The 17,039-nt window shown below is 45.9% G+C and overlaps 1 protein-coding gene across 1 annotated transcript in view; it reads left to right on the forward strand.

The window, feature by feature from the left end:
* Window positions 1-17,039, forward strand: part of LOC146189030 (uncharacterized) — a 146,134-nt gene that overhangs the window by 40,347 nt on the left and 88,748 nt on the right. The window contains exon 2 of the mRNA XM_084605164.1: window positions 15,921-16,001. Within this exon, the coding sequence (XP_084461290.1) occupies window positions 15,921-16,001 (81 nt within the window). The remainder of the gene's footprint in view (window positions 1-15,920; window positions 16,002-17,039) is intronic.

Genomic DNA, 17,039 nt, shown 5'->3' on the forward strand with positions numbered 1-17,039 from the left:
TTTAGTCAAATTATGCACCTCAATGATATTTGACTAAACTGATTTTCGAGCGTGTTGGTTTTCATTATTATTGTGCTTTTCTTCCTTGGCACTGTTTTAGTTTGGTAAATGGTGTTTATTCTTGTTATCTCTCATGTTCAGAACAGCACGCTACTATAGGCGCTGTATATGCAGCCTATTGTTGTTCATAAACCTGTCGAATAAATGGCATGTAAAGCAAAGTTCTGGCTAGCTTAGTTGCTGGCAGTTCCCCATAGGCGTGGTTGCGGCACCGTTCCCAGGACCATCGGACCATCGAAGCCTCTGAGAAATCTGCAGTTTTCCTTACCCACAAGGCCATGTAGGAGTGGATGCTAACAGATAATTACCCCTAGTTCAATCTACTTCACCCTGGCGGATTGCCCTAAACGCCGGACTGTGCCGTAACCTATATTCTGTTGCTTCCATGCGTTGTCGGAAAGTGGGCGTGAGCAACATGATGGAGTATCGTTCTCTTGGCGTATATACCTTTGTTGAATTTCTTTCTGGATCTTGAGTGAAATATGTTGGTAATGATAGTTATATAGGGCATTTGACGTCTTGCAAATTCGACGTTGCTCAATCAAGTCACTTGAGGACCCTATCGGGAAGGTTAACTATTTATTAACAATTGATAAAACAGACAGGGAGACACAAGAAAATAGAAAACCTATTTACGATTGACTGACTCTGTCCACCCTGACGAAATCCAACACTGGGTCCCATCAGAACAGCTTGTTTTAAACGTTACGTCCCTGCCCTCGGTGGGGACAACAACCAATTACGTAAATTAAAAGCAGCCACTCAATGAATCGTTCGAGAAAGGAAAACATGACGATTAAAGTATTGATGAAAGGAAAGCAAGAACAATGAAGTTTGAGGAGAGGAAAGCAAAGGCAACGAAAGGCCAGAGACGGGAGGCGATTTTAGTTCCACTTTCGACAAATATCAAGGTCACAGAGAATTCCCATTTCTACCCTGGAGCTCCAGGGGTTCCACTCGTAGAGACTGTGGTTCACACTCCCACATCCTCATACTATTGCGTGGAAAACAGGAAAAAGAACTCGAGCGGAAGACAGGAAAAGATAGTCAGCGAGTTTTGATTTCATTTACACAGGCGCCGCAAGCAAGAACCATCGGGAACAACACGCATAACACCACGAACTGCGCCCCTTTGTTCTGGGTGATCTCCAATTCATGCCAATACCTTTAGTCCCGAGTCGGTAAGCACTCTGCGCGTTTGCCTTCTCCAACGTCGGGGTCTGCAACATGGATAGTCATGCGGTGCTACTTACACTTGTACACTTCGAGTTTTTATGGCTACCGAGAGTATGGTGAAAAATTAATCGTTTTCTCTTGCTTTCTCTGCAGGAAGCTGCAGTGGCTTAGCTTCCTGGGTTATTAGTCTATAATACTTCAAGCTGCTTTCAGTAATGTTCGTATTTTGTTCAAAACGGTCACTTGGAATAGCCTCTTTGCACTATAGCACAACCAGTGGCAAACTGAGCCCAGCAAGCCCCCCAACTATAATGTGGGACGGTGGCTGCCACTTTGTTTGCTTTGGTTTGGTTTGGTTTGGCTCATGTGGTTTAATGTCCGCATAGTGGAGGACGCCGTATAGTGAAAAGTTCTAGAAATTTTGGCCACCTGTGGGGTTCTTCAGCGTATACAGTAACATCGCAGAGAACACGGGCTCATTGGGTTTCGCCTCCACCAAAACGCGGCAGCCGAGGCATGCAGGCACCAAAGCGTCTTAATCACAGCCCCCACTTCGGCTGAGCAATTTCAGGTTCCCGTTTAGATGCGTTATACTTATAATGCCCTTTACTGAATTATCTTTTTTCGCATTGAGTATTCCCGCCAATTCTCCTCGGCGATTTAGCGAAATACCTGAACATAGGAATGCGAGGGACGGCAACTACACAATGATCGGTAGTGTCTGACACGGTGACGATGATCCTGAGAATGACTACCATGGTTTTCTATGATAATGACTTGGCAGCTATCGCCTTGAGCGTGGCCTTTTCTTCTTCGGACTTTGTTTTATTCGCATTGCAGCATATTTATATTTCGCACTCCAGGCGCACGACAATCGCATTGACAGCCACGCCGCCCTCGCGTGATAGTTGCGAGATGGCCAGGGTCGGGAAACAGAAACTGCACCCTCGACGCTGCTGCTACAGCGGTCGCCGAATGCACGGCGAGGCACGCAAGCGCATCAAGTCAAACAAACAGTCGGCGCAGACAAGCTGTGAGAGAGCGGCTAATTCTAGGTTAGGCATCGGAGAAGGCATCGGACCTGGTGTGGCTGATGCGCGCGATTCTAAGAGCGAACCGGCTGATGCCGCCTAGCCCGCATGCATCCCCACCTCGGCCGCAACACTTCGCCAGTACTCAGCCTTCCCCCACCCTCTTTCTGCGCGTATGTGTGCATGGTGATGAAGGAAGGGTGGCATTCGGCCATAAATCCGCACGCTCGCAACACTCGCACCCTGCTCAACGCGCCCTCTGCTACGAGTCTTCTTCTTAACGGCGTGTTTGATAGTCGCCGCCAAACCGACTCTCGCGAGAAGGCGGCGCAACAGTCGTCGCGGGATCGGCAGCCATCAGACATCGCGCCGTGGCCCTTGTTAGAGCAGGGCCCCGTGGTGTAATGCATACGCCACTCTTTCGCAGGCCCCGTGCTCCGCTCGCTGCCGCACGTTCCTTCTCGGTTCCTGCCGTTGCTCGTGTTGGTCGTTTTGATGCATGTGTGTGCTTTGCAAAGTGCTTTTATACGCGTTGCCTGCCCGCTGTATTCGTGTGCGTGTGTGTTTGTGCGGGCGTGCGCTTTTTGCAACTGTGGGTGCCCGGGGAGGCCCACAGTGTGGGTGCTAGTGGCGAAGGGGCGTGAGCGGACAAAGCGCAAACAAGGCGTAACGAGCGGGGTGGTGGCGCTGCTTGTACTGCGTGACTGAGTGGAGTGGATGCGCGCCGCTTGGCTCGACCACTGGCGCACTGCCACTGAGGGGCGTTGAACCTCAGGATGCCCTGCAGCCCTCCGTCTGCGGAAAGAAAACGCTGAAAGCTACACTTCGAATGCACGCTGGATTGAGGAAATGCTTAACGATCAAGAAGAAAGCGCAACGCAGAGTAAATACACAGAATACTGAATCACCTCTTTAAGAAAGGCGAGCTGCATCGTTTGCGCTTATGTGCATCGTTATTTTATTGTTCGCAGCGAGAAGAATGGAGTTAAAGTTTTTAATGGATTGTGTTAACGGTCCACCTGTCATGCTTCTATCTCTCATATACAAAGAGCTTACCTACGTCTAGCGCAGTGGACGGTGCTTAAGCTGTCTGAGTCACACATCGGTGCGAATAACTGCTCGGCTTCTATCTTAGCTTATGAATATTTGCAGCTGCTTTCGGTATAATTCTCCGCCTGTTTCTCCTGTTAATTGTACGCATATCGAGAACAGTACCTAACGACACTAACGTGCTAGCCGCTTTTCAATTATTTTCGCATAGCTGATTCGTTTACCGTGTGCATTTAAAAAAAAATCCATCTATACCACCCACATGTACACAGATCTAAAGCATAGGTGGATGTGGAAACCGTCGTGATGCCCTTCCGCTTGCGAGCGTAGCCCCTTTCGTCACCAAGGGGTGTGCATACGTTGAGAGCGCATCTCGCGAGGCGTGTTTGCAACTGCGAGACGGACGCCTTCTCAGCTTGAAGAGCCCGTCGGCATCACGGAACCAGATACGACGTTTCGGCAGCTCGCGCGCCCTGCAGCGGCCATTATGCGCCTACGCTTGTCTGTCCCGGGGTCCCGCTCTTCTTGTTTGAAAGGCGATCTTGCTTTCTCGCCTTTGCGGATGTGCATTCCCTGCGTTACGTTGCTGTTGATATTTCGCTCTTCGGTAGCAGCAGAGATATGAGCGAGCTCGTGAGAACCGCGGCTGCAAACGGCCTGCATATCTGTAGCGTGCACTCGCTCTGTATTGTGAAGCGCTATATAATTTAAAAGCTGCATCAGACATGGGAAAATAAAGAGTCCATAAGCATGCGCGCGACACCCGTCACCAGTCGTCCGGAATTCCCTTGGAGCCAGTGCTTCGGTGTTGTTCATTTATCTGTAAATAAATCTTGCAAACGGCGCTCAATACCTTGCACAGCCCCGCACAAGTAGAAGAAACTGAACAGAAAGGGGAGAGAAAGATATAATAAACTTTACTTATATAAAGCAATTACGCGGGTGGTTCACCCATGTCCGGGAAACCATTGGCGAATACGGCCCGCCAGGCCTGATCGATCAGCTGGCGCTGAAGGGGGAGCTCTCTGTGAGCCAGCTTCGCTTCTCACTGCTCATGGCTAAGTTTCTCTAAAACGTATAATTTACTTTGTTCAGGGCAGTTCCAAACCATGTGGAGGATGTCGGACATCTCTCTGCAGGCCGGACATGCATTTGTGGGGTATTGCGCTGGCCAAATCTTATTGTTTCGGGTTGGATTTGGCAGTGTGCGTGCTTGCATGTTTTGCCATATAGTGGCTTCCTGGCGAGTGAGGTCTTTGTGGGGATCTGCGTATTTTCTGCGACAAGATCCACTTGAAAGCAGTTAAATGTAACCCTTCCAGAAGAACAGTCAGAGTCGACAATTTTTTAGGCGCCCGTCATGATTAACTTCTGGACTTCTTTCTTTTCGTCCAACATATGCATCATCAAGCGGAAGATCTGGCCAGTAAAAATTGGTTTAGTTTGGTTTATGGGGTTTAACGTCCCAAAGCGACTCAGGCTGAGAGACACTGTTGTGGAGGATACTAGGGGTTTGACTCCAACAAAACCAATTAGGACGCGCCAAAGCACATTTTGGCATCGTTTCGCATGGTATTTATTGGCCGTAATTAGCATTGAGCGACTGCCACAGAGTGGCAGTGTTGAAATCATTAAATTAAATTCGTTTACATTAAAGGGAACATGCAATATCTCTCATAGTTGTTTCTGTGGACACCTGACCGCTCCGTAAAGGAAGGGGAGAATGAAAGTGGAAAGAGAGAAAGATGTGCTGTAGTAGAGCTCTTCGGAGTAATTTCGACCACCTGAGGAACTCATTGTTTGGCTTGGTTTTGGGGAAGGAAATGCGCTATGCCTGAGTCACTTGTCGGTGTACCTAAGACACAATTACCGGCGTGCAATTGGAGATAAATATGTCGTCGGTTTGAATCCCTATCACAAAGTTCCCTCCAAACTGACCAGCAGGTACATGTTAAATGGGAAGCGAAGTAGTATGACGTCACCCTCAACGCCGCGAAATGATAACGCTTGCGTTACAATCTTGATAGGAAATCACGTTATGTTTTTGTTGCCACATCCTTTCTTGCTCACGTCACTAATGAGGCGAGTAAGGCTTTCGTCTTAATAAGGTTTTCAGCAATTAGAGTATTTTTTAAATAATTGTTAATTGGTTTGTGGGGTTTTAACGCCTCAAAGTGACTCCGGCTATGAAAGACGCCGTAGTGGAGGACTCCGGAAATTTCGACCACCTGGGGTTCTTAACGTGCACTGACATCGCGCAGCAAACGGGCGCCTTGCTTTTCGCCTCCACAGCAAAGCGGCCGCCGAGGTCGGGATTCGATCCCGCATCCTAGGGTTCAGTAGTCGCGCACCATAACCACTGCATCACCCCGTCGGGGCAAATAATTGTTGATATACCTCTCTTCATGCGCCTGTGCCCTTTTCAAACTACAAACGCAGCTTTAGACACGAAGTGCGCATGCGCCATAAAGATGAACTGAGCCTACAGTAATAAGTGTCAACAGCTGTCTTTTAGTTCGGAAGCATTGATGTCATCATCGAGTAAGATCTTGCTTCTACCTAATTCCGGACTGGCCCGCCAGTTCGTGACATCGCGGTCCACGTGTCCTGGCGCAGAGATTTCAAACACTGCATGCTTGCTTTCACATAGCATCACCGCTCTATATCAAGTTCACCTTGGATTAATTTTACTGAGGGTGGCGGCCGCTTTTAGATGCAGGCGCGGTGCTGCTGGGTTATAGGGTGCTCGACTGCTGTCCAAAGATGTGGGATCGAATCCCGGCAGCGAAAGCTGCTTTTCTATGGAGGCGAAAATCAAGGTGTCCGTATGCTGTGCGATATCTGCGCGTTAAAGGATCCCATGGTGGCCGAAATTTCCTGAGCCCTCCACTACGGCATCCTTCACGGCCTCAAGGAGGACCGCTGACAGAAATCAAGATTCGAGGCCACTGGCTGCGGCAATCGCCGACAGTGAAGGCCTCCCTGGCACTGCTCCGCTTCATGAGAACCACGGGCCTGATCGATGGGCTGTGATTTACTGACAATACATGACTTCACTGATTTACTGACGTCATTTTCATGTAACTACCTTTTATCTTTCACTTTTATATCCACTCACCCCCTACCGCCAGTGCAGAGTAGCAAACTGGCTTTTTCTTCCGTTTAACCTCCCTGCATTTCCTCGTCCTACCTCTCCTCCTCCTTAAACTTGGTAGACCAAAAGCGAAAAATGAGATGTCCATGTGATGCGACCCCTCCACTATACGGCACCTCCTTTCCCCTTTCATTCTCACTTTCCACCTCTGTTACACAGCTCGGTTAAGGCGTCCTCGCAGCAGCAGAGGTCGGGTTTGAACCCGGGTACTCCTGTGCCGGAGTACCCACGTTCGAACCCGACCTCGGCGGCTGCGTTTCGATGGAAGCGAAACGAAGAGGCGTCCGTGTGCTGTGCGATGTCAGCGCATGTTAAAGATCCCTGGGTGGTCGATATTACTCCGTAGCCCTTCACTACTGCTCCTCTTTCTTTTGTTCCACTCTCACTCCCACCTTCCTTCCTTCCCATACGGCGCGGTTGAGGTGTCCACAGAAAACAAGTGAGACAGATACCGCGCCTTTCCCTTCTTATAAATCAATCGGAGGTATAGTGTAAAAGATTAAGCGCCTTGCCTTTCCTAAAACCAAAGTATTTTAACTGTATGTAAGGTTGATTAAGGTCTTCTAACCTTGGATGGCGTTAAATTTAAATGGCATCCATGACTCGCATTAAGGACAACGCGATGTCCACGAGAACCCTTTTGTCTTGCAAGGGAATCAGTTCAGCTTTTTAAAAGATGCGCAAATTGAGCTTGTGACGAAGTATGGATGAGACGACGCATTCGCGTGGCTGCAGTGGTCGCCTCCGTATTTTTAAGACGAAACGCTTTCTAGCTAATTTGGTTTGGTTTATTTTATGGGATTTAACTGCTCAAAACGACTTCAGGCAATGACAGGCGCCGTAGTTGAGGGCTCGGGAGGTTTAAACCACCTGGGGCTTATTAATGTGTACTGACCCCGCCGGGGTGGCGCAGTGGTTACGGCACTCGACTACTGTTCCCAAGGACGCGGGATTGAATCCCGGCCTCGGCGGCCACTTTTCGATGGAGGCAAAAAGCAAGGCGCCCGTGTGCTGTGCGATGTCAGTGCACGTTAAAGAACCCCAGGTGGTCGACATTTCCGGAGCCCTCCACTACGGCGTCTCTCATAGCCTGAGTCACTTTGGGACGTTAAACCACACAAAACAGCCAGCCATTAATGTGCACTGACATCGCACAGCACACAGGCGGCTTGCTTTTCGCCTCCATCGAAAAGCGGCCGCCAATGCCAGGATTCGATCCCGCATCCTCTAGCGCTGCAGTCGAGCGCCTTAACCACTGCGCCACCATGGAGGGACTTCTAGGCTCACGGTGGCGTTTGTATCCATTCGCTAGATGTGTCCGCCGGTAATGACCGCTGCGTAAAAAAGGCAAAATAAATGAAGTTGTCTTCACCGGCAATTGAACCATATCCCGCCAACACCCAGCCGAGTGCTGCGACCACTACGCCATGCCTGGACCATGACTAATTGATCGTAAATCTCCTCGTCTAGCTTGAAAAAAATAGTAGCGATTACAATTATGATTAGTAATAATGATGACGATGATATAGTAGCGACAATATTGCCGCTGCAGTTAGTGATAATGATAGTGATGACATCAGCGAGGACAATGACGGTGCATTTAGTTGATAATGATACTAGCTGTGGGCGCTATAGTGATGATGACGATGATAGTAAAAATAGAAACGACGATGCATGTTAGCGAAAACAGTCCGATAGAGAGGCTTTCACCATAAGGATGACTTAAGCGGGCTCTTGTAATTTTTTTCACAAGCTCAATTAGCACGAACTTGTGCATATATGCCGTCAACAACGCAGCGTCGCCCATGGCTGCCACAGCGAGCACGACCGCAAGTGCTTAAGGGAGGCTCACATACAGTGTCCCTGAAAGGTATGCATTTTACAGAAAACTATTCTATAAACCTATGAAAGAGCCACACAGCGATCCTACAAATTTGTACCGAATAGAAGCGTTGGATTTAAGTATGGCGCACCTTAGGTCTATCGAATACTTACTTTTTATTTGTTTTTCGTCAGCTCTTCTCACACGCATTGCGCACAAATGTGCACACGCCGTCATAATCCCGGCGCCCACCATGCCGGCTGCACGCAGCGCGCACGACCACACGTGACCCGTGAGTAAACAAGGCTCCACGCAGTGTTCCTAGCAAGTCTCTCGCTTTTTGCGGATGCAGTGTCCCCATTCACGACGGCTGCTGGCAGAGCGTATATATATGTACGCATAGTGAAGACAGATCGACCGTAAGCGGGCACAATTGGCCGCTTTAATTACTCGCCGCCTGAGGCGGTGAAAAGCGCGCGAAACCCCTGCAGGGCTCCCGCGCTAACCGTGCCGCAAGATGGAGTGAGCACTTTAACGCTGTCCTTTCCACGCTCGCTTATTCATGCGCACGCGTCCTTGAAACAGAGCAGAGAGTCTCTGGCGTGCACATACTGCTCAAAGAATGTCCACATGGCACGTCTTGCCGCATGCTTAGCGTTCGGCCTGCGCAGTTGCTACTTGGGTGGTCGACGTAGACGGCGCGCGTCACAGCGGCCACCGGTATTTCTTGCCGCGCGCTATAGGCAAACGTGGCGTAACGTTCGCTCCATGCTATTGTTATGTAACATAGTAGGCAGCGGTGATCTTGAATAAATGCTTTGTGTAGTGAAAAAGCAGCTACAACGATTCAGGTAATAAGTGTAGGGTAAGCGTGAAGTATCCTGGTGGGTGAACTGCCCAATGTGTGATGCGTTTCTTGTTGTTATATTCTCTGAACCGTGAACAAAAGGGTTTCCCTCCCATGCATGCTCGATGAGGATGAGAACGACTGAAATTTAAGCACTCTACAAGAGCGGAGGACGTGCTGTTTTCATTGTAATCGCACGCGTATACACTTGGTATTCCGCTCGGCGATTACGAAGTTTGAAGGGTGCAGAGAGAAAGGGTTGCCCGAACATGCACGTGGAAGTAGAATGGCCGTTTAGAGTAGATTGATGGCGTCGCAGATAAGGCGCGAAAGAAAGCAGGTGGGAAGACGCCGTTCTGAAATGCACTGCTCGCGGTTAGCCGGTATAACATGCTGGATGAATGTTGAGAGAGCCTGTGAGGCATCCCGAGTGTATACATGTTGTTACTGCTCGCGCGCGTAAGATGATTGCGGAAGTGGTTGCGACTAAGCGTTGCAAGTCATCACAGCGCAGCGCTATTGTCATCCCAATTAGCGCTTAGCTTAGCCTTCCGCAACACAATTGCCTGTTGATGTTCGGGCGTCTTGAACCCTGCAGCGTCCTTAAATCTGTGCATATATCTGCGAATTTCTCAACCTCGTCGTTCCTGCTAAGCCAATGACCCCATCAACTCTGGATCCTGTATACTGTTAAAATACGAGTTTCTGAGACAGGTCTTCTATCGCGAGGCAACTGTGGGATATTTTAAACCACTTTTATGAAGCTGTTGATTCAATGGTCTCGGTCCCCTAAACTCTCCGTTATCTTGACAAGTCCGGCTTTCTGGGGTAGGACTTCTGTAGTGAGGCAACTGTGTATTTTAAAATATTTTTATGAAGCTGTTGGTTCAGTGGTCTCTCCTTTCGATCTGTTGCAAGATTGCGTTCTTGAAATTAGTTCTGAGCTTGCATCGAGTATAATTGTAACTGTCATATATTGCACGAATGAGGTGCATTTTTGACAAGAAGTGCGAAGCAAGTGTGGAATATTGAAAGCAATTTCCTTCAGGGCAAACTTGTCACAATTCGTCTGGAATTTCTGGGTATCTCTCGCAGCGCTGCGACACGATTGGATCTTCTCTCCGCGTTTTGTGCAGTCTATCGTTATTCTTTATTTTTCCGGTAATTTAATCTAACGATAAGAAAAAAATAAAATATTGGTTTTTTATTTGTTGTTTATACTTCATACGGACGCGTTAGTCAAAGTGACGCCTACACTGTTTGTTTCCTTCGCCCGGTGTCCCCTCTCTTCTTTCTCTTTTAATTTTTTATTTGATGACTAAGTTTAACTTCTTTTAGTAACATTTAGTGATATTATTTGCATACTCCTTTGCGTAAGTATTTAAATGTAGTTAGAAGCGTTTCTAAGATATATTAGAAAGCACCACCATACGTATTGCTTTTAACTTGGTATTATTCTCAGCTCCTTCTTTTTTTTTTTTTTTTCCTAAACTCTGCCAATAACAAAATTTCCTTCGGCAAGCAAGTGTCGTCAACGTCCTGAGAGTACGTCGGAAGTACATCAAAACCGTCTCGTCTTTTTAATGGTCAGGCGAAGCGATACATTTCTTATTGTAGATTTATTTGCACGTGCAGTTATAAAGGGCGTACAAAAAGCGCCGATTTTCTCTGCTCATCCAACCATTCAGGACTGGTGCGTATATGTCAGCTTTTCCTGCTCATCACGCGAAATCAACGGTAAACTGTATACAGCTGTTTAATTGGCATTGATAATCACATCACAAGAGATCGAGGAGGAGAACAGCTAGCGGGCGCATATACACGTGCAGGTTCATCTTGGTCCGTCCATGCAGTATACACGTAAATGAAAGACTGAAGAAATAAGCAACAATAAAAGCACATAGTCATGTCCTCCACAAATCTTAACGAAGTCACACGTGGCACAACCAACTGCTCACTCCTGATAACTAACGTAACTCTTCCTGCTAACAAATTGTTCCTTTTATACTCAGAGGTTTGACTCCCGAAACGGCACATTGAGATTACACTCATGATTGCAGCATTACGTACCAGCCCCCCCCCCCCCCCCCCTCCTTCCACACTTCTTTGTTTGCTTTTTTTAGGGCCACAAGCAAGAGCAACAGGGGATAGAGGGGTTGTCATGGAGAAGGACCAGGACAAGCATATATAGATGGCTTGCGTATTGTTTACGTAATTTGACATGCCACAGTGCACGGACGTCTTTAACTTCGTGTACGTGAAAGTACGACAGCGGCAGCGTGGAATAAATCTTTGAATACCGAAACCCGAAAGCCACGTCTGCGAATGACGGTGCATTAATATACGCCCAAAATTATTTGCTTTTTTTTTTTTTAAACTGAAGCGTTTTATTGCTCCTATTTATCAGGTTTTAGTGAAGATTTTTTGTACAAAAGTGGTTTCTGATTTTTTTTTTAATTGGAAGCTATAGATAGAGGGTTAATGTTATCCCTCTCACTCCTGGTGTCTTTGAGGTATTGGAAATAAATAAATAAATTGTTTACTCCTGTTAAACCCGGGTTCAATGTTCTCAAGATATGCGATAATGATATGCGCCCTATTTGTGCACTTTAAAAATTTGTCTGGTGAGAGAAGCAACAGCTCGTTTACTTTTTCTCTCGCAAAACTGCAACCTTCCTGATGTGACACTGTCAGTACTGCAGGAGCAGGATTGGGGGGAATCTTTTACTTCTATGGCAATTGTGGGGATAATGTATGATATGGTTATGCACGTGATGATGGGAGTGGTATAAGATTCCAATGCGTGATGAAAATTTGCTATTAATGTTTAGCTTTTTGTGAGCAAAATGACACAAATGGTCTAATCTGCCGATGCGTATGATGATTTTGCTTCTGAATTATATGTCCGTGCACAAAGCCATGAATCACATATACGAAATCAATGGGGCAGGTTGTTGAAAATTGAAAGGAAAGCGAAAAAAATCCGAGGAAGGAAGAAGTGCGGATATGCTCACTGTTATCGTGTGAAATATTGCTTTCAAGAACTCGTTTCCGCAAGCCGGTCTAAATTCTTGGTATATATACGCCTCAGCAAGCTCTCATTAATGTATTTTGCAAACATATGCTCAGTGTTTACGTTTCCATTTTTATTATTGAGGACTTTTTATATTGATGTGATACAAACTGGACATCACTGTAAGGGTAATGGAAGTCCCCCGACGGCCGCGTCACGTATCCCTATCTTCTTTCATAAACTATTGCTTACATGTAATGTTCAACAAACTCGGACTTGAATTAACCGGACTTGAAGCAACTGTGAAGTTGTAGAATACGGCCTTCAAGAAGTGCTGGTTTCGTGAATCAAAATTAAAAGCAATATATTGCACCTTCGTGTATTACAAGCCGTGCAAAGGACGTTGCATCCACGTGTGCAGTAGGAGTGAGTGAGTGAGTGAGTGAGTGAGTGAGTGAGTGAGTGAGTGAGTGAGTGAGTGAGTGAGTGAGTGAGTGAGTGAGTGAGTGAGTGAGTGAGTGAGTGAGTGAGTGACTGAGTGTGTGAGTGGGTGAGTGAGTGAGTGAGTGAGTGACTGAGTGAGTGAGTGAGTGACTGAGTGTGTGAGTGTGTGTGTGTGTGTGTGTGTGTGTGTGTGTGTGTGTGTGTGTGTGTGTGTGTGCGTGTGTGTGTGTGTGTGTGTGTGTGTGTGTGTGTGTGTGTGTGTGTGTGTGTGTGTGTGTGTGTGTGTGTGTGTGTGTGTGTGTGTGTGTGTGTGTGTGTGTGTGTGTGTGTGTGTGTGTGTGTGTGTGTGTGTGTGTGTGTGTGTGTGTGTGTGTGTGTGTGTGTGTGTGTGTGTGTGTGTGTGTGTGTGTGTGTGTGTGCGTGTGTGCATAACGCACTTTTCAGTGTGCCACCGCATCTGCATGATGCGGTTTCACAAAGCTGTATACTCTGCAGAAACGTAATTAGAGCAGCGTGTGCAGCAAAGCCTTTTGCTCTATATATTGGATCCTGCTGAGCGCGCGAAAACATTATAATGGTTGTTCATAGTTCGTGCCTGCAGCTTCCGAACTTTTTTATTTATTTTTTTAATAGGGGAAGACCCTTACACAAAGGCCATTTCTTTTGTGTAAATGACAATCATGCCAGGTGGACACAAATTGGGACAAAAATTATCTTTTTGAGCACATTTAAATACCTGCAACTGTAGAATCAACTCTTTATTATAGGTAAATTAACAGTTGTCATACATATTTATGCTTGAAGCCATGCGGACTCATTCAAAGGCTATTACTTTTAGTACAACTTTAAAAAAGCGCCCGTGCCGTGGGATATGTATGTATGTCCAAACTCTCAGCCAAAACAGTGCAATTACACACCCGGGATCACGGTATTCGGCATGAAGCATCCTCCATACATATTGAAAGACGGAGGTGTTATGCATGCGGCGGCATTTGCCCAGGCGGCACACACCATCGGCTCAGTATTGGCAAATTACTGGCCATGTATTGGTCATATGTTGAACCGGACAGTGGTAACACTGTACCAACATCGGACCAATGAGTTGTGCTGCCTTAGTGACAGCCCGCGAAATAGAAGAATCGCTTTACGGACGGAGTTGGGCGCGGGGTTTTTCTCCGAGGAATTGCTTGTAGAATCCGTTATAAGACGTTGTTCCGCTTTTGACTTCGCATACGGTCAAGCAAATCGATACCTTTCTGTTGCTCAAGAAAAAAAAAATAAAAAAGCCATCGTCGCCTATAACTCCTCATTTTTGTCAGGCAAAGCGCTATACGGAACAAGTGCAGTCACAAGGAGCCTCTATCCGAATGCTAAGGTCATGCGTACGAATTTATTATTGAATAGGGCTGAAATTTTATAAGACACAATTGCGAATTACTAAAAGTGTTCAATATAGAGTAGCCTTCGAGTGAGGCTGCCTCTAAGTTGTCTATATGATAACAAAAAGTAATCGATGAATTTGATCTGATTATTGTTTACTCTGACGATTATTCTCAGTCTTTTCCTCCGACTGCTCACGTATAGTCCACGCACAGAAACGGCTTCCTTGTACCGCTCTTCAGATGCTTATTTCTTTTTTTAATCTCGGAAGCCTAATTATGAACGCCATGCATGTATATGTGTTTGCACAGCGGGACGCAGAGGCGCCGATGAATTGCAGCATGCATCGAGTCAGCGAGAATATATGAACGTATAGCCTATATTCGCGTATATATATATATATATATATATATATATATATATATATATATATATATATATATATATATATATATATATATATATATATATATATATATATATATATATATATATATATATATATATAATGCAGCTAGCACAGAACCGGGTTAAGTGGAGAAATATGGGAGAGGCCTTCGCCCTGCAGTGGGTATAATCAGGCTGATGATGATGATGATCTATATATATATATATATATATATATATATATATATATATATATATATATATATATATATATATAGGTGCGGCAAGAAACGAAACAAATGCCGTGGTCTGTGTGTATATTCGTCTATATACTCATGGTATACGGGCCTGCTAATTAGTATAGCGTTGCTGAACCCAAAGGACCGTTGCATTCGGTGATCGCTTGCTGGAACTGAGCAGAAAAAACCTCGTTATGATCTGATACCAGCAATGCTATTCTACCGAACAACTTAATCCAGTAAATTGATTCAGTAAATTTCTCAATACAGTAACTTAATTCAGTAAATTGATTCATTATATTACTTAATTGAGTAAATTAATTCAGTGAATTTCTTCCTCCCTGCATAGCAACGCATCTGCATTCTACGGGCAAGACATATATAGTGAGCGGCTGAAAGCTGAACCACGTGTTCACTATGTGCATGTGGCCCGCAACCTTCGGGAACGTATATAAGCTTTTGCTTGCCGCTGTCATTCCATCTGCTGGTCTCATGATTACCAAGCAAATATCATAAGTGCTGAACGAATGATATAGACACACTTCGTGTAATACAGACAGAACGAATGGGGTGTTGTGGTGAAATTTGTGTTCGACGCTGAATACGACAGTTAGGGGCACTTCACCGTATAAACAACCGCACCTCAACCTCCTCTCCCTTTTGCGCGTTTCTCAAGGCCAGGCCCGATTGTAGAAAGCCAAATAATGGACCTTCCAGTGTAACGGCCTCTGCAATACGCAAGGGCTGCAGCATGTATCCGTCTCCTGACGGCAGTAAGACGTTTTCATTCGTGCAGTCGTGAGCTGTGCACAATATTTCACAGTGTAAAGAAGCAACAGTATTAGTATAAAACTCTCCAGCAGTACCGCTACGAACGTTTAAGATTCTCCAGTGAATCTCAGAGACAGCTTTGTGGTACATATGCATCAGTGCAGTGTTTATTCATCGCTGTCCTAAATAGGTATAGTCATGCGCTCAAATGCCGAGCATGAGGGCAAAATGCCGGTGGCGGTATCATATTATATTGAACGCCCGTTACGTTAAAAAAAAAAACATTTCAGACACATGTCAGAATAATGAAGCATGACCAAAACGCAAATAACATGGGAGAAAAATGCACGTGTAATGAGATTTCAGCGTAAAAATTATCAGGATTACTTTCACTACGGTACACTTCAGAGCTTAAATACGGTATTGTTTTAGCCCGTAAGAACTCACTACTGATTACAGATAACTTTTAAATGGTTCGACAATTTGAAGGAAGCAGTCTGAACTTAATGCCTTTTTTTCTCTCTCTCTCTCTCTCTCTATTCGCAGCCAAGTCAGCACCAACGCCGCAAGAGTCATCTCCATTGTTCCAGCTCATCCAAAATGCATCATCAAATTACAAAGAAAAATGTAAGTGCGAGCGAATAAGCCCGCTGTTATTTTTATTCCTTATCGATAATTGCCAATCCTGGGGATTCAGCGTGCTGTACACAGTGCAATTACATTATTTACACAGCGCTGAAGCTTTAGCTTTAAAAGAAAGAAAAAAGCATGAAATGCTTTTACCTCCCGTTCTCCGTCACCTGAGCCTTTCCTTCATCGGTCCCTGATTTCGCTTCATTCGGGCACCAAAACTTGAACATCCGGGAGCCGAACGAAGTTTAACGAGACGTTCGCCTGTCTTTAAGGCGTCCACTTCGCTCCCAATTAGGACGCCGCCATGGGGCTAAACACTCGTTCATACAGAAATCGCCCGAGGCCAACGTCGAGGTGACAAACGGTCGGAGTGCATTCAGGTATTTGGAATCAAACCCGTCACTGTAATGCGTCTTTCAGCTCATGTAGCGTTCCTTTCTTTGGCAGACAGTAATTGTATGCACACTCGTGAACACTCGAATGCGCTGCTTACACTTTTACCAGGCCAGCATATATGGCCGCATACACGCTTCTCCAACGTTCTGCATTTCACTGCCACAATCAACAGAGCTGCTGAAGCCGAGCAATTTAGCCTGATGAAAGGATTTAAGAAGCGTCCTACACGAAAGCGATCGATTTGCATGTTATGTCTCACAGCAGAAGACCGCTCGAAGCCCTTGCCGACAGAGTGTTATGCTCGTACTGATTTCATGCTTATGTGCATCCGCTATCGATTACGGGAAGGAGCAGTAATTTTTCAATGAAACGCTTACAAGGTCTATATACCCTCTATATACCACACTCTGCTTTGCTCATAACTGAAGCGGCAATGTCTGAAATATTCCTTTATACGCGACTTCCTTTCCGGCGCTGAAACCCAATTTTCGAACGGCTTGACGTTCAAGCAGGTAATCTGGTATTTTTAAATCAACAATATATTCACGCCGGATTCATAATAGCCATTTTGCGATGAACGATGTTGTTATTCTTGCTTCGTTCACTTGATGGTACATTGCAATGAGCTGAGAAGAC

Source organism: Amblyomma maculatum, chromosome 5, assembly GCF_055883805.1.
Source record: "Amblyomma maculatum isolate TAMU_Amacu chromosome 5, ASM5588380v1, whole genome shotgun sequence".
NCBI lineage: Eukaryota > Metazoa > Arthropoda > Arachnida > Ixodida > Ixodidae > Amblyomma > Amblyomma maculatum.